The sequence below is a fragment of the Diadema setosum genome, chromosome 15, assembly GCF_964275005.1.
Source record: "Diadema setosum chromosome 15, eeDiaSeto1, whole genome shotgun sequence".
NCBI classification, from domain to species: domain Eukaryota; kingdom Metazoa; phylum Echinodermata; class Echinoidea; order Diadematoida; family Diadematidae; genus Diadema; species Diadema setosum.
This window is the reverse complement of record NC_092699.1, coordinates 9554849-9580336: the sequence shown is the minus strand read 5'-3', so window position 1 is coordinate 9580336 and position 25488 is coordinate 9554849. Positions and strand designations below refer to the sequence as shown.

The following is a 25488-nucleotide window of genomic DNA, read 5'->3' as shown; positions in this document are numbered from 1 at the left end:
CGTGAATAAGAAGGAAAAAATAACAACCAACCAACCAACCAACCAACCAACCAACAAACAAACAAACAAATAAACACCCCAAAAAGAACAATATTCCTTCTATGTGGATTTTGGTGATGGTCTGTCCAGGTATCCATATGTACACTGACTATAGATGCTTCCTGAGGTATTCAGGTGGGCAGATACACAGGTACATGTGTACATGTGTGTTAAGATTTCATGTCAAAGGTCAAAGCTCTAAATGATGCAAGTGCAGCTAAGAATTTCCAATAATGAAATAATCTGGTGAAAAGGATGGATGGAAAGTACTGTACACAGCCTGCTGTTGGCATGGAATGACCATGGTGGAAGATTGCAAGGTCATTTTCTTGCTGTAACTTCATTGGTAATATTATTTGGTGAGAAGTGTGCAGCTGTAGATTAATGGAGGAAACATTAGACATTAGAAAAGGGAGTTCAATGCGCGTGAAAACTTAGTACAGTGCCAGTTTCTGGCCTGAACTTCTGGAAAATCGTACTGCTCTATAGTGATATTTGGTATGATAGAACTAAACCAGGGCTCGACACTAACGGTGGCCGGTGGCCCGGGGCCACCAAAAATGCATGTCGGGCCACCAAAATTTCAGAAATGAAGAATTTGGTGGCCTGATCGGGCCACCAAAAAAGGTCGGATGTTTGCCTTTGGGCCACCAAAAATAAAAGTTAGTGTGGAGCCCTGACTAAACCAACATATCATGCAAGGGGTTAAAAGCCATCCTACAGTCTATTTTAGTCAAGATCAGCTTTATCAAAGTGTATTAAAATGAAAGACCACATACAGCATGGATCTGTGATATCAGTACATTTAGGAGTAGTATAAAGATATTTTTGACAAGGACTATAACCCTACCAACTCAGTACACATTCAACAATGCCTCCTTTTTATGTCTCTTCCTTGCTGTAGAGAGTAATAGCTTTAAGCACCAAACTTTATACATTTTATAACCCAAGTTTCCCTATGATTCAGCTAGTGTGGAAAAATAAGACTGCATTAGAACTTTGTCCTTGAGCAAATTTAGCTATTTACAGTTCATTCACTGAAAGTGACATGTGAAAAAAAAAAACACCCAACCTATCTCATGGTAAATGGGGAATGAAACAAAGACATGGAGATGATAATAATATTTACAAATAAAAACAAGAAGTTCACTGACCGACAAGACATCGGGAAATAATGACTCAATCATGTACATGTACATGCAGAGTTCTGTGATGTCATCATAGTGCAATAGTTAATTTGCTTTGCCTTCAAGATATTTTGTGTTTCTTTTGTTTTATGTGGTAATTCATAAGAAAGTGACTTGCAATGTGAGTCACTGCAAAAAAGGAAAAGGAAAAACATGAACATAAAATTTAACATACACTTTACTTGACTGATGTACATTCCTTTAAGTTTGCCCTTTGATATGATATGTCATCAAATGGGCATGTACGTGTACAGCAATTGTGTTTCTCTTTTGTTACCATTTTCTGTAGACATGAGATTTTTTTTTTTTTTTTGCTGCACCTTTTTTCTGCTTGTACTGTAGTCAAAATAGTAGGAAGACTCTCCGTGATTGGTAGTTAAATGGATTTATTTTTTCGCCCTTCTGCATCTCAAGAATGCAATTCAAGGCACTCGCATCGTAGTTTTCTCCCCCCCCCCCAACCTCATTGTTTGCCATCTTGTTCACTTGTAGATGCATGGCCAATATTCGCGTGACCTAGGTCAATTCGCGAAGGCCAAGGCAGCAAGGTTACGAGAGGAGAGGACACAGAGACAACTGGAGGATGAATTCAGGCGGTATGCTGGGGAGAGCAGATGCCACCGGTGTAAAGGTACTGATGCATAATTAGGAATAAAATTCAATAGCTCCTAGACCATTACAAGGATGTACATGAATCTCTCTGCTTTTCGTACCACATTTCAATGTCACAAAATGTGATGCTTTTATTTGAGTCAAGCATGTCTCAACGTGCGTACTTTTCTTTTGGGATGGATAATTGAATACTTAAGTTTTTTTTTTTTTTTGTTGCTGTTGGAGAAAGCAAGAGCAAGATTGCACATGTGCATACAAAGAAAGTTGGATCCTCGCACAGCCACAGTGTGGTACTAGTACAACTACTACACTGTCACTACTACACTGAAATTCAGTGATATGATATAATATTGTAAGCAATTGAAAATATGATACCAGGTACATTGTTTCAATAATGACAGTTACAAATTGTGATGAAGATGATGATACATGTAATATGATGATTCCATAATTGCAACATGCTTGGTACACTTGTATGATTATGGTGATCATGATATTCATTTATTGAGCACTTCATTTGATAGTGAATGATGCTTGAAAAACTAAAAGCTACATGTATTGTACTGTAAGCAGAATGAAATAAACACTCTTATGACCTCACTCATTGCCTTATATGTAAAGCTTTAGATTAGCATTGTATTAGCTTCATTCAGTATAATTGAAGCAGACATGCATAACATACTACGTCCAACATTTTTTACAGCATCACTGATCTGGTTCCGCAACTGGCTGTTCTCCAAGATCGGGGAGGACTGGATATTTCTGGCTCTTCTTGGTGTGATCATGGCATTGTTGTCTTTTGCTCTTGACTACACCATCCAAAAATTTCAGACAGGTATCACATATCTGTTTCTGTGCATGAAGTATTCTCATCCATATTTATTAGTGTTGTCTACAGGCACTATTTGTACACATGGTTCTTGTGAATAAGTATCATATCCTGTGGACAGAGGTTTTTCTTTATTAGTCATATCGCCAGACAGTTCTATTCCAGAGACAAGATTATTTTGATGAAGACCAGTGAAATTTGAGCTCTATGCAACACATTTTGGAGATAAGTGACATGTACAGTGTATGAAATTATTACTCCATTTTCAAATGGTCAAAACAATTTTGACACACTACTTACTAATTCACTTAAATGTTATCTGATTGTCATATTCCATGTGCATTACCTCTTTTCCTGATAATGGGATTTTCTTTCTTGGTGTACATGTAATATTCTTGTAAATTCTTGTGTGGTACAGTCTGTGGGCTCATGGTTTCCTCTCCCCCAAAAGAGACAAAAAAAAAAAAAAAAAAGAAAAAGAAAAAGAAAAAAAGAATGAAATGAAACAGGAATAAAACAGGACATGACACATCAGGACAAGAAGAGTAAGTCATGACAAGTCAAAATAAAGTAAAATATAGACAAGACAATGCAAGACAAAACAAGATGGGACAACAAGACAGCCAGACAGGGCACAGTGAATCATAGCAAACTAAACTATTAAAAAGAGAAACAAAAATGAAACAAAATGACCCGGAATGGAAGAAAACAAAAGCTATTGTAAAATCAGAAATGTGTGCATGCATTTTGATTTCGCGAAATTCGCGAGAGCGAAGATTAGCGAAATTAAAAGTGCACGAGAAAGTTCTTGTGTACACTGTATGCATTGGGTGCCAGAGGCAATTTGTGAAAATTTCATGCCGTAAAAAAGACCGCCGGCTCCCAACTGTATCTTGCTTTGCAGTAATCAGAAATTCACTTCATACTGCTGCCATTGTCTTTACCAGCCCAAGTGCACATGTTCTACATGCTGGAGGGAAAAGCCATCCTGCAGTACCTGGCCTGGGCGGGCTTCCCCGTCGTCCTCATCATCTTCTCAGCAGGGTTCGTTCACCTCGTCTCACCTCATGCCATCGGTAAGTACTTGTCTCCGCCTCTAGGGGTAGCTTCTCCATGGGGTGCTTGCACTGTTTGTCTACATACACAGTGCTTGATTTAGAAGAGAAATAGAAATTTATTAGTCCCCCACCTAGCTATACACTGTAGATGTTCTGAACGAGCTTCCTCCTTATACTTTATGCTGTTGCAAACTTTAAAAAATTTTTTTTTTTAAATATGTTGTGCTTTTAAGCTCCGGGATTCACATACTGTATACGCTGTATATTTCGTGGGGGTTTTATTTTTGCGAATTTCGCGAGTCGGGAGCTATTCGCGAAATTAACGACACGCGAAAATATTACCTTCCAAAATGAATCCCTTGCCTTGATGATACGAACATTTCAGTACTAGTATACCATGTCACGGCTTACCGAACAGACCATACTGGCTAAGCTTGTTTACGTACATATAGCACGTCCACGTCTACTTATGAATACTGTTAGAGAGCCAATCCATTATTGCAAGGGGACCACTCGTCAGAAATCTAGCGCGATGGACTTAACCACTTCAAAAATGTTGAATTCTAACTTGCTAGTTCGCAGAGTTTGGTAAGTTTCTTTTCATGCAGTGTATAACTAGTATCATTCTTATTTGCTAGTAAGTTGAAAATTCACACTTTCTTTGCCACTTCATATTTTCTCTGGTCCCCCAATTGCGAATTTAACCACTCGCGAAAATGTGTGGCAGCGGCAATTCGCGAAAATGTATGTATGCGAAAATTATAGCGTATACAGTATTATGGAACATTTGCACCATGATTGATATACAGGGAAACTCTGCTATGATGAGGTAACAGGGGCCTCATGATGACACATACCTCGTAAATGTACTAAAATCAAGACCAAATGCAGTAATGAAAACTGTGAACCACTGAATTCACCTAGTTCAAAGTGATACCTCGCTTTAATCGAGCTCGTTATCACAATGGGGTTTGCCTGTACATGTACAATTTATTACCAGACTTGTCCTATGAGATGCCGTGTGTAACTTGTGCTGTGTCATATACTGGTGTCTGGATTATTCCTTTTAAGGCAAGGACACACTCTTCCAGGGAGTCTGTAAAATATCTGTAAAATTACATTGTACCGTTTGCAGACAAGGGAATGGATTAGTCAGCTTAAGACATTGAAATGAAAACTAATACGCAGCACAGAGCTCAACTTATCTTCATATTTTACTGGCTCCAAATTGAAGTTTGTTAATATAACATGTACCAGGCTATCAGGATGTTGTGTAACAAACACTGCATTTGCATTTATATGTGTGTGTCTGTACTGTCTTCATGCTGTTTTTTTTTTTTTTTTTTATTCTTATTAATTCATTCTAAGTTTTCACTTATTGGTTTTAGTTAATCATTACTATTATTGGTATGATTATTATTGTTTGTTTGTGTTTTATTGCCTTGTGTTGATGCTGTAATTATCAGGTTCCGGCATTCCGGAGATGAAGACCATCCTAAGGGGCGTGGTGTTGGAAGAGTACCTCTCCTTCCGAACCTTCATTTCTAAAGTGATTGGCCTTGCCACTTCGGTGGGGAGCGGTATGCCCCTTGGGAAAGAAGTAAGTGCCAAACTCTGTCCACTAGCAGATATGAAGAAAGAGGAAGAGATACTGCTATGTAACCCTGCATCACAAAACATGTTTCTACAAAGATGACGGTTCAGACTACAGTGTCAGAAATCTGCGAATATCAGTGTGTTAGGAAAAGAAAGAAAGAAAGAAAGAAAGAAAGTAAGAAAGAAAGAAAGAAAGAAAGAAAGAAAGAAAGATAGAAAGAAAGAAAGAAAGAAAGAAAGAAAGAAAGAAAGAAGAAAGAAAAAGTGCTTAGTCATATTTTTCATAAAATTATTCTGCTCCTGTCTCATAACATCACAAATCATGTAGTACAAAAGATCACTTACTTTTAAACTTGTTTGCAGGGAAGACATATAATAGGATAATCAGCATTGAGAGATAAGACTTTGATTAGGAAGGAAAAACGGTTCCAAGCCATTGATTAACCAAAGTTTTGAATATTGATTTTTTAAAGGAGTGTATTCACTCCTGTACAGTGATCTGACTCTTGTGTACAGACCAGTGTAAAGCTACATATCTGACATGTTGTTTGAAATATGCAATTACCTGAAATTTTACATAAACTTTTTGGTTACCATAAGTTTCCATCTTTTTTAATGTTTTTTTGTTTTGTTTTGTTTTGTTTTTGTTTTTTTTTTTAGTTTGCCTGAAGATAATTTTTTCCCTTTTTTTATCATCGGCTGAAGTGTAATATGAACTCTAAACTGATGTCTGCAATGCCCAAGATAATCAGCATGAGAGGATTAATGTGAAATGACCATGCCTTTTTCTTGGTAATCTACTTCCAGGGCCCGTTTGTCCATATAGCAAGCATAGTCTCTACCATGCTGAGCAAACTGATCGTGTCCTTCAAGGGAATATTTGAGGTGAGTTTCAAAGTTCATTTTTCCCCCCTTTTTCGTTTGCTCCAGTGAACTTTTATGATCTAACAGAAGTATTGACAAGACAGTACATTCATCTGTTTAATGCCACCCTGCTGTTTGTGAGATTGATTCTCAGTGGTCTCTTGGCCTTATATTCTTTCTTGATCATACATGTATGCGTGGAGCCATTGTCTAGACTGCAGACGTGTTGGCAAACATGATTATGGGTTATTCGTTTGTTTTTGTCCCATTCAAGGCTGTGAGATAGACCTTAATGCTTTGTGAAGTTGCAATATTGGATACAGTGCAGGTCAATTTTCTTCAGATATTTAAATTTGCATGTTACAATTCGTCCATAGTACATTTACATGAGTTTTTGTCTGACAATGATGTTCAAAGCTGCAAATGTGAAAAAAAAAAGAAGTCTGAAAATGTAGAAAGCCTCTAAATGTCAAGGGATGATAAATTGGGCTGTAACATGTACATGTAGTACTGAATTTACAGAATTGACAGGGAGTATTTTCAGTACCATATCAATAAAAAAAAAATCAACAACCTATCATTCATTACATGTAGTGGGAAAATGAGAACTGAGGCCAAATTAAGGTATTTTATATGTCAAAGACTGGTTTTCATTGTAATATGTGATTTTTTGTTGAATGAAGGGCATTTTATTTGTGATAGTATGCAAACCTCACTATGTTCTTTGAAAATGAAGTAATAATATACAGTCACTAATGTAGTGTTGGAGAAAAAACAAAACAAATGGGCTGTGTTTGTTTACTTTAAGAAGTGAAAAACATAGTGGAAACATAGATATAGTAGAAACGAGAGGAGTATCTTACTGAAAATATTTGAAATTACAGAATGAATTTGAATAAAAAGAGAAAAAACAACAATGTCAATGATAAAACATGAACAAACAGGTTGAGAACACAGTTCTGAAGGGCATGTGGAATGTTAGGATTTTCGTAATGTTTGCAGACATCGTACACATCTGTAATGTCCTATCTATGTTATTCTCCCCCAACCCTTTCAACACCCATCTTCACACAGAACGAGTCTAGAAATTGTGAGATGCTCGCTGCTGCCTGTGCTGTGGGTGTGTCTTGCAACTTTGCTGCGCCCATAGGTGGCGTGCTCTTCAGCATCGAGGTAACCTCGGTCTACTTTGCCGTCCGCAACTACTGGCGCGGTTTCTTCGGCGCTGTGTGTGGCGCGTTTGTCTTCAGGCTGCTGGCAGTTTGGAACAAAGATGAAGGTTGGGAGCTGTTTCTCTTTAGATTTCCTACTCATTATGTCTACAGCTTGTGTAAATAGTTTTCCTTAACAGGCTTTGTTTTTGCAATATGCCCATCTCATGTTCAGTGTAACAGGATGACACTGTTTTCCTCTTTAATCTCAGTTGTGGAAAATAGCTATGACATTGTTCTCAAAGTGGTTTCAGATGGGTTTGTTGACTACAGTATGTGAGGGATTTTACCAAATAAATAAGTGTTCCAGTTTTAACAGGTTATCAAGGCTGCTCATCTCATTCAGTCTTCCCTGGCTTGAAGGGGAATTCCAAATGATTTTTATAATTTCACATCATGCAGTACACAAATCAGTAGTGCATTGTATAAATTTGTGGAATTTATTGTGGTCCTTGAGCAGGGGAACCAATACTCTGAGAAAAAAAAGAGTTACACTGAACGAGGATGATGACATAGGAGGCTTACATATTCCAGTAGTGGAGCAGTTTAATTTTATTGCCATACCTCTTGCTAAACAACTTTGCCTGTGTAGAATTCATGCATGCCTTCTTCCTTTGTTCTGCTTCCTTGAGCATCCAATCATGTGTTCTTATTTGAAGCTGCTTTGTCGTCATCCTCTTTCATGTGATTTTTTTATGAATTATGAAAACATTTTTATTCCTCATCACAGTCACTATAAATTGTGAAAGTCTGTACACAGTATAACCAATTTATAGATGTTCAAATGCTAAAGTCTGAAAATCAGTCCGAAGCCTCTTTTAAAGGACCATTAACTGCGTACGTGATATATTTGTCAGTGCTTTTATGTTAGAGAATTGTTTTTTTTCTTCAAATCTACTGCTGTACCAATATTTGCAAAACACATAAATCATGAAGATAATGCCTCCCATAACAGAAATGGACCTACATGTAATTAAGTGTAAAGCATCTCCAAGGTTGGAAATTACTGTAAATGAAAAGGGATAATATTTACCTCTCATGTCACAGCGCTCCTTGATTGACTTCTCCTTTTACTATATCAGTCAGCACATAATGAGTTAGTATGTGACCTACGTCACAAAACCAACAAAAAGTTGCGTGACCTGATTTTCCATGAGGACTCAAAACAGGTGAAAAGGGAAAACGTAGTCAATTTTAAGTCTTTGTATTTTCTAAAAGAGCAACTTTTCTTTCATTTATATCTAAAGTTTGAGATCATTAAACGAATAGGAAATTGTCTGTTTTTGCAGTTTTGGTAGAGCACTTTGATTTGGCTTGATGTAAAGCTTTCTTAGATTTATGGATGCAAAGCACTTGAAAACCTGAAAACCCTTTTCACTTTCAACTCAATTAACTTTTGAAAGTATGATACTACTGCGTTGGAAGTTGTATCGGTCATGAAAAGAACGTACATAATGATGTGCAAGCTTTCAGTTTAGGTTAACAGTCCTTTCATTGTGAATGCAATGGAGTCTTATATCCTTTTCTTTGCTCCATTCATTGCAGAGAGCACAGCTGGATCAAAGTATTAGCACTTGACTAGACCCTTAAAGGTACTAGCCCACATTTGCAAACCCACGAAAATCAAAACTGCATAAAACAGGTCCAATATGACTTCAAGTACAAGTTATAACAGTAACATACCTCACCTGTCGCTCTTTGTCTATACCATTCGATAAAAGAGAGAAAATCATCGTTTTAAAATCAATTTTCAAACCGGGTCAACCCGACCCAAAATCGAATTACGAGCGCGGGCTATAGCTACGTACATTGTACATGTAACACGTACGTGGACCGGAGCTAGCGAGCGTTATACGCATGCATACGGATTACGGTGCATTTTCATTTATTTTTATGAAAGTAATGGACTAATTGGAACGAAATTTTGCACAGGTGTTACTGCAATCATACCCAAACTCCATGCTAACTATGAGATCAATTGCTGCAGGTTTACAAATGTGGGCTAATACCTTTAACATCAAAGCCTCTTTTCTCAGTACACACTTTTCCAGAGTGTGTACATGTACTTTCTCTCCATTGATTAGATGAGTTTGGAAAGCAATTTGTATTGAATTGTATGCTATTTTGAAGTGTGGAGTCTGCTCTTTCAGAATCTACCCTATGAATAAAAATTAATGTCTGGCAACTTTTTCATGGTTTTGTGATGCAGGGTTACATATTATACTCACATATTGCAAAAATAGTATCAATTGTCTTTATATTCCTTGATAACATGGCATGGTAGTCACATCTGTAATGTGTAGAAATTAAAATGATTGTTGTAGATTTCTTATAAAAGTCTTTTTGTCTTTTATAGTGCACTGAATTCCTTGTTTTATTTCCTCTACACAGAGACTATTACTGCATTATTCAAGACAAACTTCAGACTGGACTTTCCCTTTGATGTCCAAGAGTTAGTGGCATTCGCATTTATCGGGTAAGCTCTGGTGTACTGAATAATAACACTAACACGAACACAAACACGTTTTCATGTAATTACCCACACGCTTACAACCACTGTATATTTGCACAATCCATACACAAGTAAACCACACACTCACAAACCCACACCAAGATGTGCTCACAACCACAGATTGTGCATACAAAATGCTCATACACACATGCACACACACAAAAAAAATGCAAACAAGCAGATCAGATATACATGTAGACACTATTTGGCACAATTATGGCTGTAGCAAAATGTGATTGTTATTGTCTTGTACACAATCTAGCATCACATTTTCATATGATCATTTCTATTCCTGTCCAGTATGTATTTAGATTGTGTGTTTGTGTGTGTGTTTCATACATTTTGTGATACTATCATACTGCACAATGATATATATATATATATTTTTTTTTTTTTTTTTTCTTCCCAGAATTGGTACTTCCCAACAATTTCACAAGGGGATAAATTCGCAGTATTAATTATTGGAATATTGCAATGAACGGAGAAATGTATGAGTGCTTGTCACATCTATGTTGGGATCAGAGTAAATATTTTTGTACATTACTAAATTCACGAATGGCACCTGACTTGCAAAATTTGCGAAAATGTAAACCTTGCAAAATACATGGCCGATACAGTAGCCCAGTGTGTGCATGGATACATGTACAAACATGTTTGCCTTTGATCATCTTGTTGTGTCTCTTTTCAGTGTGGTTTGTGGCTTCGGGGGCGCCCTGTTCGTTTACCTTCACAGGAAAATCGTGGACTTCTTCAGAGGCCAAAAGACCGTCAGCGGTTTCCTCCAAAAGAAGTAAGTATCCTGCTCTGAGAATGTGACTAGACACATTTCCTACTGGTGAGGTACATGTAATTCCCTGGAAGACTAAATCCCATTACATGTATCATGCTATGAAGACATTAAATGCAAAAACAGATATGTCCATTTCTATCAATTTGAGATATTTCAGTTTATAGCTGTTGAAAAACGAAGAAAACAATGAAGATGTGGTAATTTTGATCAGATTTTCCAAAATATTTCTCATTATGGAACAAGTGTAGTGTCATTGAAAAAACCCCCAACTATTTGATGATGACCTCACTGTAAAAACCTTGAAAAATGGCATTTACAAGAATTTTGTACGTGTTTTTGCATTCAAACTATTCTTGTATTCCTTGCACACTTAACCAGTGTAAGATTGCAAATCTGGATGTGTAAGACAATTTCTCTACCAGTCAAGTTAAATTTGTGATTGAGAACCGTAGTGATGAAGTAAAAAGTAAGTAATGCAGCTTCTCCGATAGTTTGTTTGCATTTGTCTATGGGAGGCTATATCCATGCAAGAATCTCACTCAAGAGAGATGTTAAGAAAGTGAATACCTTCAAAGATGTTGCTTTACTTTTTCTCTGATTTTGGAGAAATCGGTTGCAATAAGATTATACAAATGTATCTTTAACCCATTGCTCCCTGGAAGCTGATGTCTCATGTGCATACTCTGTCTCATTGGCAAGGGGGTTAATATCTGTGTATTAATTTGAATAAATGTGTGACATTAATGTTTCTACATTTACCTTTCTCTCTGTCAGCCGGCTGATCTATCCCACCATTGTGGCATTCATTATTTCATCCATTACCTTCCCTCTGGGCCTTGGACAGTTTATGGCTGGAGAGGTAAGTTTATGAATTGCCCCAATAATTTAATTTGCCATGCGCAGCTAGTTCAAGGTAATCCCTCCATTTTGTGACTGTCGTCATTCTTTAATATTGAACATTATCTGATTGCAGCAAAGTGTACCAAGTCCGGGTCACATCAAGAGTTCAAACAACTGATAGTTTTCAACTGCAATCAATGATCTTATTCCTTATGTTTCATGTTATTTCCTAAGAACACCAAAAGTATAATGTATTTCTTGTCACTCAAAAAATGAAGGGCATGCCTGATATGTGGTATGACTGAATGTTGTTCGTTGATCACTATAAAAGTTTGTGAATTGTAAGCCTTGTAATTGTATTACTCTAGAGTTGCTAGATACCCATGTACACACCTGGGTCGAGAGGGACATGGTGGGTAAAAGCATCTTGTCCAAGGATGTAAGCACTGGGCGGGATTCGAACTTGGGTCCTCTGATTGGGAGTCGGGAGTCTTGTCCACGATGCCACAGGGTTTTGTCATTAAGATGTTTGTTGAACATATACAATGTATCATATGATGTACTTCAGGCGTGTGCATCAATCGTACATCCCTTGTCAGTCATTGCATTTGTTCAATAAAAAAATATCTTTGTTCTGCTCAGTTGACTCAAAAGCAGCAAATCAACGAGCTCTTCAGCAACACCACCCTTGGGAACGATCCCGAGGACATTGAGGAAGAAAACATCTACAAGCCATGGCATAGACCCAACGTGTTTGTGACCCTGGTTGTCTTCATCATCATGGAGGTGAGTGTGTATCTGGCTGCCCAGTCATGTTTTCAGAGAGTACTGTAAAAGCAGAAATTTTTGCACAATTGAATTTTTGCGCTTGAAATGAAATTTGTGTAATGGTAATTTTGCGAACGGTCAGGACAAGTTGTTGCTAGCACTTCAAACAGCTCACTGCTACCAGGGCGGTTTAGGGCTTTTTAAATAGGCAGCGCATACTGTGATAAAAGGCAGCTGGTCCATATTACGACAGCAAATGCACTCATGGTACAGGACTAGTGAGTGTGTAAAAAAAAATTAAAATAAATGTAGCAGTACAGTATCCCTTGAATTCCTACCTCAAGATCAAAGACATGAAGTAATTTTACATAGAAAAAAAAAAAAAATCCACTTTTATGGTATCTGTACAATTGTACTTCCAGCACAGTGATACGTGCAGAAAAGATATTGTCAATATCTTTTGACACTTACTGTGGAGGATTACTTTTTCCATTTTTGTATGGATGCAAAAGAAATGGATATTGTGTTGGCAATAGATTTGTTCAAAGCATTATATAAAATGCAACGCATTGTCTTGAATATTAATCATGATACATGTTCATATTTATATGTTGTTGTTTTTTTTTTTTTCATTATAGATGCTAGTATGACATGAGCCTTGTTGAATCCTGCATTGATGCTGTCATCTACAATGCCAATTTATATTCTAAACTTTGCTGAAAGGAGTGGTTTAAGACTATACTGTCAGTGATGCATTTGTGCCATTCAGTGCCTGTAGGGTAGCCAAAATGGGATTGTACGGAAATTAATAGCTTCTCCAGTTCAGTGTTTTTGTGTTGTTGTTTTTTTTTCATTTCATGCTGTAGCTTCTCCAAAAATGTGCTGCGTTTTCATCAGTAATGATCATAATTGAAAAACAAAAATAGTGAAAAAATAACTGTAACAACAACGCTAATGATGATATCAATAATGATGATTATGATGTACTATACACTGTCACTGCTGCCACTACCACTACTCCTCCACCTGCTACTACTCAATAATGATATATAATGATTTTAGCATTATCAATGATGATAACTTCTTATGACAACTTAAACAAGTTCTGGATGTCGGCCATCGCTGTGACACTACCAGTACCCAGTGGAGTGTTCATCCCGGTCTTCACCATTGGAGCAGCGTTTGGCAGGCTTGTGGGAGAGGCCATGGCTGTCTGGTTCCCAGAGGGCATCCCGAACGGAGATGTGCTCAACAAAGTGGTCCCTGGTGGCTATGCCGTGGTCGGTGAGTGGTCAAAATCTGCAGGCTCTGAATTCTGCACGCTGTAGCTCATCTATGTGACTTTGTAGTTGCATGATTAGTATTCATTTTGAAGAAAAACACCCAGAATCTGCATTAATTTGTACAGGAAACCTAGAGTCCAAACTTTACTGCTGCAGTTTCAAGTGCTGTTATATTTGATGAATAAGAGGAAACAGTTCTCTTTGCATTACTGTTAATTAAAATGAGAAAATATTGTTCTCCATGAAAGATGAAATTTCTTGATCCAAAACTACCAAATAACTGAACCATATTTGCTGGCCACAGTTTTGAGTATATTTCTCTCTCAAATCATGATGAGTGCTTTGTGAACTGTTGTTTAAAAAGATGAAGGAAAGCAGTGTTTTGCTACTTTGTTACATGATTTGTTTGTGAACTTAGATGTGAACAATCCTGCGCTAAATTTTTTGAGGAAGATTCAGTGCCTTTTGCTGAAGAATGAAATACAGCATACATTGTTCTTAGAACCCTTTTGTACAACATCTCACTGTTTGAAAACATGCCGATATTCATGTGAAGTGAGCATAATATGCATTGTAATCTTGCTTCTTTATGTTTCTACTCAGGTGCCGCTGCATTGTCTGGCAGTGTAACTCACACCATCTCAACGTCGGTCATTGTGTTTGAGCTGACTGGTCAAATCACTCACATCCTTCCCGTTATGGTGAGATATTTCTAGAATTATCAGGTGATGTCCCAGTTTGTCCAGGGAAAGAATAGTGAAGTGCAGTGTCCACCACTCAATTGGAAAACCTTGAAAGTGATAAACACCTTCGTTGCGATTATGCAGTTTACCTGATTAAGAGAGGTCAGAAATATACACCATTTTAATAGAGATGGGCGACAGGCATTCCTGTGGAATATTTGCCTGTTTATCTGTTTTTGCAGTGAGTTTTCATGATATTGTGTGGTGTTTTTGCATCTCTTCTAAATTAGCCGTGAAAAGAAAAAGGTCATGTTTTATCCTACACTGATATTGACCGAAGTGAAACACTTTATAAATTTGTAGAAACCAACTTGCATTAGGAATGATTAAAAATATTTTTGTCCTTGTTGCCTTTCTCAGCACAATCCAATTTCTAGTTTTCAGATGGGATGATATAAGTGCAATCCCATTTCAATGAACATGGTCATAAAGATTTCCATTGCAAATCTTGTTACAATGAAGTAAAAAATGTAGGTTTCAAAATTTATCTTTGTACATTCATATAATCTCTTTATACACTGTACTTTATTGTTCGGCTATTAATGAAATTTTGATATAACAAAAGAAAACTGCTGGTCCAGAGGACTACGTTATAACAGGTATCGACTGTATGGGTATGTCTCTTTTCCTCAGAATTTGAGCAAAATAGTAACAGCTTGACAAATTTGGCATGGTGTATGTGATTAAAATGGGTCAGTATTAACTTATTGGTATCGTTATTCCTGCCATCTTGTTTGGTTTTGTGTTGGTTTCAGATTGCTGTTCTGATAGCCAACGCCATAGCTCAGCTCCTTCAGCCGTCCATCTATGACAGCATCATCCGCATCAAGAAGCTCCCTTACCTTCCTGATATCAGCCACGCTGGCTCCAAGTTAGTCACAATCAACAGACAGACCGGCCAATGAATTCAAAAGCAAATATTTTGGCTTGAATAGGAACCTGTTTCAAAATAAAATGCAAAAACATAAAAATGCAAAAACATATTAATGATACCTGTAGAATTCACCATCTTTGAGAAAATTAAAAGAATTTGAATTGTTCCTATTCATTTGTTAAAGGGATGGTACAGTATTGGTGGAGATGAGAATTGGGCTTTTAACTTTTTGCGAGATACCAAGAAAACATGTGTGAAATAGTACAGAGCATACCATTTTAAGAGGAATTCAAAGTTTATTTGATGAAAATTGGGTTTGGCATGACTGAAACATCCAAAAACAAAGTAAAACAAAGAGATCGTAAAAAAAGTGTCGGTCCCACACTTATTAGAATTGCTCTGTTTTGGATATCTCAGCCATTTCAAAACCAATTTTCATTAAATGAACGTTGAATTCCTCATGGAATTACATGCTCTTTCATATTTCATAAAAGGTTTCTCGTTATCTCACCAAAAATGTTAGAAACCTGAAGTTAGGTCTCATCCAAAACTATACAATCCCTTTAAAACAAAAATTTGCTGTACATTTTTTCCCCAATTAGTTGCAATTACACTAGTGTATGGTTGTTCCCCCAATGGTGTTCCCTTTAGCTTGGTCTGTTTTGTATGAAAAATTTAGAAATATGCAAGGGCCCTTACAAACATGATACTTTTAATATATTGCTAACAGCTGGTGATGAATATAATCAATGTATTGCAGTTGTAGTGCCTCTTAGCTGTATTTATTCTGAGTAAAATGTCTCTCATACTCGTTTCAGTTGATGTGGGGGATCTTTGAAATTTACAGATTGTTGTCCAGGGACAGCCCTGGATGTAAGATGATGTAGAGCAATTCATGAAAGGAGTTTGTACAGTGATGATACAGTTCGACCTCGATTATCCGGCCATGTCGCGACCGGTGCTCATCCGGATAAGCAAATTGGCCGGATATGGGAGACACAATGTTAATGTATATAGCTGCCTTCAAAGCTGCCGTCCCAGTGCACTGGCAGCTCGGCAGGTAGGGTACCCCGCAACAGTGGTGTAATCTATGCTAGCCGGCACAAAATTGTAATCCCTTCTTCACAAAAATAAAGTATATCTTTATGTGAAAATCACACATGTTTTACCTCTTTAGATATTGAGAAACCTATCATGCACATCTTATGAAATTAGTGAAATAGATCCATGAAAGTCACTGTTTTTTTTCAATTTTTGGATGAAAAGAAAAAGTCCTTCACTGCGTGAATGCGTCCGGATAATAGAGATTTCCGGATAAAAGGAGGCCAGATAATCGAGGTCGAACTGTATCTGCCATTGAAACTTCAGTTGACTTGTCTTTGTTTTCAATAATACGAATTTGTGTATTATTATCATCAAAGACTTATTTTGCACTTTACACACACAGCATTGGCATTGTTTTGATATTGCTATGTACAACAGGATGTCTTTGATTTGTCACTTTGTGTATTTTGAATTCATTGTTGCTCTTTCTTATTCTATTGCAGGGCCCCCAAGAATAACATTGTAGAATAAACCATTGATGGGGCTACCCTGGGTAAAGAATACTGACAAGATAAAATATCATGTACATGTAAATGTTGTTAATGCATAGATCACATACAATATACTGAAGATGAAAATATGCAAAACTATAAACCAACATCACCAGAAAACTGAATTATACTTCCAATCAATATTACAAAACATTAACTTTCATGCCAATATGGGATTTTCTTTTTTTTTTTGACGCTCGTCTCCACTTTCTTCTCCTGTGCCCCGCCTCCCATCAAGGACGTACGACATCTTCGTGGAAGACATCATGGTGCGGAATCTCAAGTTCATCTCCTGGCTGTCCACGTACAAAGAGCTCCAGGACCTCCTCAACAACTCCTCCCTGACGTCCTTCCCCTTGGTGGATGCACCAGGTAAACTTTTCCTCATGATAATGATGATGAAACACAGCAATTTTATGGCGCCATGTATCTGTGTAAAAAAAACCAAACAAACCCCAAAAAACAAATAAACAAAGGCGCAGTTTTCTCCAAGAAAGTTAGTAATTGAGTGTTGGACAGAAAATGAGTCTTGAGTGAAGCTCTATTAAAGTGCTCAAAATTGCCAATTTCATGGAGAAATGGTGGTAGGGAGTTCCATAGGCAAGGAGCGGTAGAGGAAAATGCCCAGTCTCCATATCCCTTGAGACGTGTACTGGGCATCTGGAGAGTAAGGCCAGATGAATGAAGACCAGGGCGATGATGACGCTGCATAATTTTTTTGGTAATCTCCGTTGTTCGTTAATATGAGATCCCACTCGCACGTATGCGCAGTCAATTCACTCGTAGCGTGTGTTTCTTAGCGGTCAAGTCGCCATTTTGAACTCGAAATTTTGCCAATTTTCTTTCACTTTGCGATCTGTCGCGTTCAAGTTTTCGGGGTTTCATAGGTTATTTTACCTCCCCGATCATTTGGTATTGTTTTTGGAGAGCGATGGAAGTGAATTCGGGTTTTTCTATGAAGCCGAATTTCCCGCAAGAGAAGCTGGTTCGCGATGCGGGTTCCACCAGCATCGCCAGCGGACCGCGAGCGGGGCCCTCCCCCGGCAGTACAAGGTGAATGGCCTTAAAAGATGAGCAGTAGGATCATGAAATCCATTCTGCTCTAACTTGACAGGAAACCAATGCTGCTCAACAAGTGAAAAGCTGTACACACTTCGCTATGGGGATTCTTGAATATTTCTGAGTCAGATCAGCCTTCACACACTATGGTATCCTCACACAACCATGTCTGTAGGCAGAGTAAAAAGGCAGGCTTGACTGTAAACACCTTGAGAGCAGGATCCACTGATTGTTGGCATTGTTAGAAACAAAAAAATATAAAGTGAAGAGATTGCACAAAAAGAAGCAGGAGGGATAAATGTTGAAGGAATAGAGAGTCACCTTAAAACAAAGTTGCCTTTTCGTTCTATTTTCTGTGCTGCAATCAGAGTCCATGATCCTCCTTGGCTCCGTGCAGCGCATGGAGCTCTCCTTCATGCTGGAGAAGAAGATCGGCAGGGCGCGGCGCGTCCTCGTCGCCACGGAGAGGCGGAGGAGGGAGAACGGCATGGACGCCGGCCACGAGGCAGCTGGAGAGGAGACCGTGGCGGTGGTGGAATTTCACAAGAAGGTAAAAAATGCTGGCTTTATCTCCATGCTATAGAAGAACAATTTCAATAACAACAACTCTGTACAAGGATTCCAAACTTCAATCATGGAATTTGCTGTCCGCGCACATAATTGTAGACTGATGAGGAGTCATTTGTCCTTTTGCAGCACTTTTCTCTGCCCATATTCTCCTCCGTCACTAGAGACTTTCCACTTGAATACCAGTTGAAACCAAGAATCACAGACTCTTTATAAGCGTGACCTATTGCCGCTCACAAAATATATCTTTTCTCTTTCCTTTCTTGAATAAACAATATGGAAATGCCTATGTGCATTCATTTCACCATGAGCTATGGTAGAGGTGAGATATGGTTAGGCTCAATGATGGGATAATGCACTTCTCTTTATTCCCCCCCCCCAATATTTGTGCAAAGCAGAATACAAATTTGAATTGCAAATTACAAAACCCTACCACAATAGTTGTAAGATTATTTTTCTTTCTCTTTCAAATGTGACACATTTCATTATTTCATTTTCATATGATGTCTACTGTGCATTCCAAAGTAGGAGTGCAGACTTGTGCCATATATACAGGTGTATGTAGTCTTTTCCTCAAGTCTTTTTCTGTGATTTCATCTCTGTTGTTGGTAGCCTTCTTCAAATGAAAGAGCAGTCAGCATCAGTCTCTCCCCAGTAAATGAAGGTGAGTAATACGCAGTGGATTACTGGTACTATATACTGATAGTCTAATTATCTGAAATGTTTCTTTGGGAAACTTAGTCTATGGGTTGCAGTGTACTGGTACTTGGGCCCCGTTTCACCTGCAGTCTTACAATACAGTCACAACCTAAATTCTCCATATCGCATATAGCAAAATATCATCCCAGAATGCATTGCGCAATCAACATCCTGGCTTTTATGCAGTCAGCTTAACTTCCGGTTATCGCCAACGCGTTACGTACGCAATGCATGCACTGCACGCCAACGCACACTTGCGTCGGTATCGTCTGCTCAACATCGGTCTCGCAAATTTTACCTTTTCAGCGAGTGTCTTTCTAAAAGCTATTAATCATGGATGATCGCGAAAGATTCAAGAACATGACAGTTCCTCAACTGAAGAAATATCTTGTCGAAAGGGGTGTGCCTTGCACTGGAAAACGACGATTTGAGTTAGAAAATCTCGCCGAAAAAGCCGCAAAAATTTATCCGGTTTTGGAGGAGTGCGACCACGCAGCCTCCGAGAGGAAGCGGCGCAGAGTGACTACAGCGGACGGCTCAGTTTGCGATCTTAACGGGAAAGCAGTGACATGGACTAGGGACTTGAAACAGTTACCATCCGTTCGTATTAGCGATGTTTACGCTTATCTACTCACTTATCTTACACAAAAATCTCACTGTTGATTCTCCAATTCATTGAATTTGCAGCGAAATAAGACTCAATTGGGTCAGACGAAATGCGAGTAAGTATACATACGTGTTAATGCAACGAAAGCGATGAATAAGTGTGTGGGACGCTAGCCGCGCCGCTGCACGCAGCGTGCATGCATGCATAATAGCGCGCGGAGCGATAGCTGCAACCGGAAGTGGGGTTGACTGCAAATCGCTCCAAAATACGCCAATTAAATTAGTGCGCCGCCAACGTTGGTTGTCTTATAGCTATATGCGATATGGAGAATTGATTGTAGTGACACAAGGACAGTAGCTGGGCTTTTGGGCTTTCAAATTTGTGCTCTCTATGTGTAACAATAACTCTTGTTACCCATGACAAAGTTCTCTATGGAGCAGCTCTCACGAATCATTCTTAGAGTAGAAGAAAATTCTGAAGTTTCTGTCATATTGTCATCAACCAAAAGAAGGGGAGTATTCCTCCATCTGAAAGCCTTGCTCTCACATTGGATGCGGTCAATAAGGGACTAATTCTACCAGAACATCCACTTAAGTGTGACATATGCAAAATATTTAAGTATCAGACGTACTGTTGGAAGAAATTCAGCCACGTGCTTCCGCCTTGTATGGTCGGTTGCACATGAACCACATTTTGATCACTCAGCATGGTCGGCCCTATGGGGGTTTAGTCTCTCTCCACCAGAGAAGAGGCTTGAATTTCTGGCAGTATCTAATCTCACATGCATGATCAACAGTTTGGGCTAAACTTTATGATGCTTTGGTTCTTGGGAAATGAACTTGCTCAGTATGTCTGTGCACTAGATTATCATTGTCTTTTGTTATTTCAGTTAGTTCAATGAATTTTGTAATGAATTTTACCAATAATTGAAGACACCCCAGGATTGACCAATACTGTAAAAGCAAGAATTTTTACATGTCTTATAAGTATACATAATAAAAGATATAAAACAAGATTTCATACAGCATGTGCCCAATTTTTATTTTTGCACTAGTTTCATATGGCATGATATGCGTGAGAATTTCCACTTTGACAGTTTAGCAAACTCTACTTATTGCAGCCTAGAGTGTATGGTAAAAGTGTATTCTTGTTTAATTCAAAGATCCATGTAAAGGTTTGAGTTCAGTTTTTAAGATCAGAGGTGAAACAATCTTTTTAAGTTTGCTTCGTTTAATCTCTCCCCTGCAGACAAACCAGATGTGTCCAAAGGATTCGAGGTGAGTGTCCTGAGAATTTCTTTGTCCTGTTTGAATATCTTAAAAAGGCGCTGTTATACAATTGGCTGTGGAGCACATGATAGAGTACTTGTAAAGTGGACGAATACAGTTACTGGGATTCAGCGGCATTACAGTCTGACAAAATCTGTTGAACTAATGCAATGTGATAACATCACATATCTGAGGATGAGCAATTCTTCTTTTTGACTTGAATATGTTGCAGGTATATATTTGATGTCTGATTCCAATGAGAGTATATGAACAAGAATCGGGTTTTACTGTATGTTCTTGATGAAGAGTAAATAAGTGAGTTTTCGTTAATTTTAAAGATGTTTGGGAAAAAAAGTTGTATCTTAATTTGTATCAATAAATACAAAATACTAGTAATGTTGCACAACAAAGTTAGAGCTGAATATATATTATAGAGATTAGAGATGAATATATTTGATATGAATATTGTGAGTGAGGGAGGAAGATGTTTTATAATTGTTTTTAAAAAGGTTTAGTATGTGAAATGCAGATGTTGGCTTCTGTTATCCTATTGGATTTTTTTTTTTTTTTAATTCAAAAAGGTTTGCTTTGAGTCTCTCTGGAATGAGTGTTCAATTTCATGTGTTACTTGCAATGGAACAAGTACATTTCCTTTAATTCAAAAAGAATTAGGAAGGGTTGATTCTGAGTGGCTGGGACCATGGACTCTTAAACTTGAGGTCTCTGGTCCATGTCCACTGACAGCAGTAGTAGTTAACCTCAGCATGGCACTTTATAGCCATTGTCTACTTCTTGCAGGGGACCAAATACTGATTGGTCGTACAGTTGCTGGCTTATATGAATTTAATTCTTTCTTAGCTGCCTTACAAAATATGAAGAGTTTGATTACAAAAGGAGTTAACTCCATTCTTTTTAATTTGAGATATTTGTGATTAAAGCTGTCAAAAAAGAAGAAAAGAATGAGAAAATGTGGGATATTTTTCACCATAACTTCAAGAACATTCCTTGCTATATAACAAGTGATGTTTCACTGGAAAGGTTTTATTTACAAAGTACAGCTCTATCTGACAATGGTACTTAACCTCTATTGCATTCAAACTCTTCACATATGATCCCAGAACAACTCATTCATTTTAAAAACATATTTTTCCATTTTGATCTTGATGTTAAAGATCAAGTGATGGAATGGATCAAGAGTATAAGTGCTAAAGACATTTTCTTGGGGATATTTCTTTTCTTACCTTGCTTCTGTTCTACTGTGAATGATTTTTGAGATGTATAAAAGAAAAGATTTTGCTCTCAAATGCCCGTATGATAGGGTTTAACAACCTCCTGCCTGAACTTAATTTGTTTGACTGAATGATAGGAATTGACATTGGTGTCCTTTCGCAGAGATTTTTGCGCACACTTTCCACAAGTTCGAAAAAGGTAAAAACTGCGTTCACACCAGTTGAGAATATTGCAGTTCTGGATACCCCCTAAGACACACAAGCACCCGTAACTTGCTGTGCAGTGTGTTGAGAGTGCCCTTCCATATGCACCAGTGGGAAGAGTTTGAAAAGCACAAGATTTTCCTAATCTGGAGTGTATGCAGTGTGTGTACTACCACAGCACTTGGTACTTTGAGAGAAATAATTTAACCAATAGTCCCTTCTTCTGTTCCTCCTCCCCACATGATGATATTAAGCCTCCCCCCTTTTTTTTGGGGGGGGGGGGGTGGGGGGGGGAGGGTTTAGGGAGCAGTTGGCATGAGTGGTGGTATTTATATGACTGGTAGTCTCTACTGCAGTCGTTCTCTTCTGTTGAACTACTTGGCACCTAGAGAATAAGTATAACTGTTCTGAAACTAGGATGTATCAGAAACATGCTAGTGTTGACTCTTAATAGGATGAATGACAATTTATACATACAAAAAAAAAAGAAAAAAAGGAGAGAGGTAGAAATTAGGTTGCATCACAATCTCTGGGCTTGTGTTTGAAGTGTTTGTAGACTGTAGTAGTTGTCGAAACCATTCATTTTTAAAAACCTTTTTTTTTTTGTTGTTTATTTACTTCAGCTTTTGTTAAATTGTTCCAGTTCATTCAATGCTTTTTTCCTTCTTTTTAAATTTGCTAGTGATAGCTTTCCCTTTGTTTATTCTGTACAGCATTATCACCATATTAGATACATTGGTTTTAATCATCACATTCTTCTCTGCAGTATTTGAGGGAGTGAACTATTGAGAGTGCCTTGAGGATGTGCTTTGAGCACAAAGTGAGAGTTATTGGTAATGCTCTCCGAAATGGTACACTTTGTCCGGGTTAAATTAAAAAGTCATTCATTGTAGCAAGCTGCTCATGAAAACATTGAAATTTTCTATATTGCAAGTAGTGCAGTATACATGATACACGTTTATAGATATCCATTCTGTTTGTGTTCCAAAATGTGCGTACAGTTTGGCACTAGGCTAGTAGTGATATCGTTGCTAATGCTGACGTTTGCTGCTTGTGAAAACTGTCTCAGTGTTTGGTCAGTATTATTTGAATATGTTCAAGTAGTATAGTGTATGTTGGCATGCTGTTTGGTGGTTTGGTTAGTCCAGTGCATCTTGCTTGCATATACGTGGCATGCATCACCAGCACTCTTGAGCCAACAGACGAAGAAGGCGAACATGTCTTCTGGCCGCACTCTGGTTCTCCTCCATTCGCATGATGTTTCACTTCCCTCGCCTTTGTGCGGGATCTTGTGCCTGTCCATCTTTCTTTCCCTCGTAGGATAACTTTAGTGGGCCGTCCAATAACTCCCCCACGACGACCCTAGACTTTAAGCGTGCCTCATTTTTTGGCAAGCAGCTCAAGTCGGTGAGTTTCGACCCTCCTGATTCACAAGTATCATTTTTTTTTTTTCACCCTCTCACCGCTCACCTAACTATTCATCTCATCCATGCATGAAGAAAGAAAAAAAATTGTGAAAAAAAGGCAACAACAGGATTAATCAAAATAAAAACCAGGAATTCAGAAAGTTTTTCAACTGCTCACCCTTACTATTCATCTCTTCCCCGCTTGAAAAAAAAAAATGAGTGAAAAAAAAACAGCAACAAAAGAAGTAAAAAAAAGAAAAAGAAGCAGAAGTACAGAAGGTTTTCCAGCTGCTCATTCTTACTATTTATCTCATCCCGCATGAAAAAAAAAAGAGAAAATAATTATAAAAAAGCAACAAAAAGGACTAATCAAAGAAAAAACGGCAGTGGCGGATCCAGGGGGGGGGGGGGGGGGCGCACCAGGGGCGTGCCCCCTCTTTATTTTTGGTTAAAACAAAAGAAAAAAAAGAAGAAAAAAATAGGGGGTGGGGCCTGTGCGTCCCCTTTAATTTCATAAAGGCGCCTCCCCTTTACAGAATTCCTTGATCCGCCCCTGACCAGAGTACAGAAAGTTTTCCAACTTATGGAAAGGATACATGTACCTCTGAAGAGACTAATATTCTTAGCTGCACTCTTCCCTCAGTTTCTTCCAGTTGCTGATATAACTATGTGTTTGATAACTGTACGCAATCGAGTGACTACAATTCAAGTTTAATGCATGTATTAACAGAGAGCAAGCTACACAGTGGGAGTTGACACAAAAATTGCTTATTTCACTGCTGACATAATCAGTAAAAGGTCCCTTGCATAATACACATTTTTCCATTTCCTTTTTTTTTTCTTTAGAATCTAATTCATCTTTAGTCCATGCTTCAAATGAATGTTTACTTTGTTGGATTGAGAAATAAGCATGAAAGCCTTTTTTATTGGGAAAGTTGTCCCAAACATGGGGACTTTGTAGATGCAAAAAGATTAGTGAAACACCAAGTGAAAGTTTGAGGAAAATCGTGGAGTCCACTTGGAAGCATTAATCTTGCTTGCACATTAGATGAGCATGTGATCTGGCTCCTTTAGAAAGTACTGAGTGCTGTAAAAGTGGAAATTTGTGCATTTTGAAATTTCCGCGTATTTCTTGCCACCAGAAACTAGCTCAAAATAAAAGCATGTGAATATTTTTGCTTGCCACATTTTCCAGTAGATGATGTTTTGATTCAGCCAAATAAAAACACTCGAAATTCATCTTAAGTACCCCTCCATGCTCAAAATATTACTCGCCCGGAAATACCCCCTTTTACATTAGTGTGATTTGGTACTTTCTTTTAACATATTTCAATTAAATCCCAAGTAAATGGTACATTTTTCAAAGATTAATTTGTGGAAAAATCATATATTTTTATGAATACCAATTTACTAACTTTAAAACATCACAGATTGAAGAATTCCCACGTAGAGAGTGCAAAACATGGAATAAACTAAGAAGAAAAAAAAAAACATTATATCTGATTGGATTGTCTAATTGTCCTTATATTCTCACTGTATATTCACTAATATACCACTCTACATTTACTGAATCCACAATGTTAAAGGAAACTTTCCATAGATTGCTGCTGCATGTCAACTTTTATGTTCTTTGCATGCACATCTTTTA

General features: G+C 37.9%; 1 protein-coding gene across 1 annotated transcript in view; it reads left to right on the top strand.

Moving 5' to 3' along the window:
- LOC140238988 (chloride channel protein 2-like) overlaps window positions 1–25488 on the top strand; it is a 50856-nt gene that overhangs the window by 4016 nt on the left and 21352 nt on the right. The window contains exons 2-20 of the mRNA XM_072318884.1: window positions 1719–1857; window positions 2542–2673; window positions 3615–3743; window positions 5192–5325; window positions 6129–6206; window positions 7260–7464; window positions 9788–9872; window positions 10597–10698; window positions 11473–11557; window positions 12181–12324; window positions 13410–13590; window positions 14193–14290; window positions 15088–15203; window positions 17040–17173; window positions 18229–18410; window positions 19040–19091; window positions 20982–21010; window positions 23755–23837; window positions 24204–24226. Coding sequence (XP_072174985.1) covers window positions 1719–1857; window positions 2542–2673; window positions 3615–3743; window positions 5192–5325; window positions 6129–6206; window positions 7260–7464; window positions 9788–9872; window positions 10597–10698; window positions 11473–11557; window positions 12181–12324; window positions 13410–13590; window positions 14193–14290; window positions 15088–15203; window positions 17040–17173; window positions 18229–18410; window positions 19040–19091; window positions 20982–21010; window positions 23755–23837; window positions 24204–24226 — 2131 coding nt within the window. The remainder of the gene's footprint in view (window positions 1–1718; window positions 1858–2541; window positions 2674–3614; window positions 3744–5191; window positions 5326–6128; window positions 6207–7259; window positions 7465–9787; window positions 9873–10596; window positions 10699–11472; window positions 11558–12180; window positions 12325–13409; window positions 13591–14192; window positions 14291–15087; window positions 15204–17039; window positions 17174–18228; window positions 18411–19039; window positions 19092–20981; window positions 21011–23754; window positions 23838–24203; window positions 24227–25488) is intronic.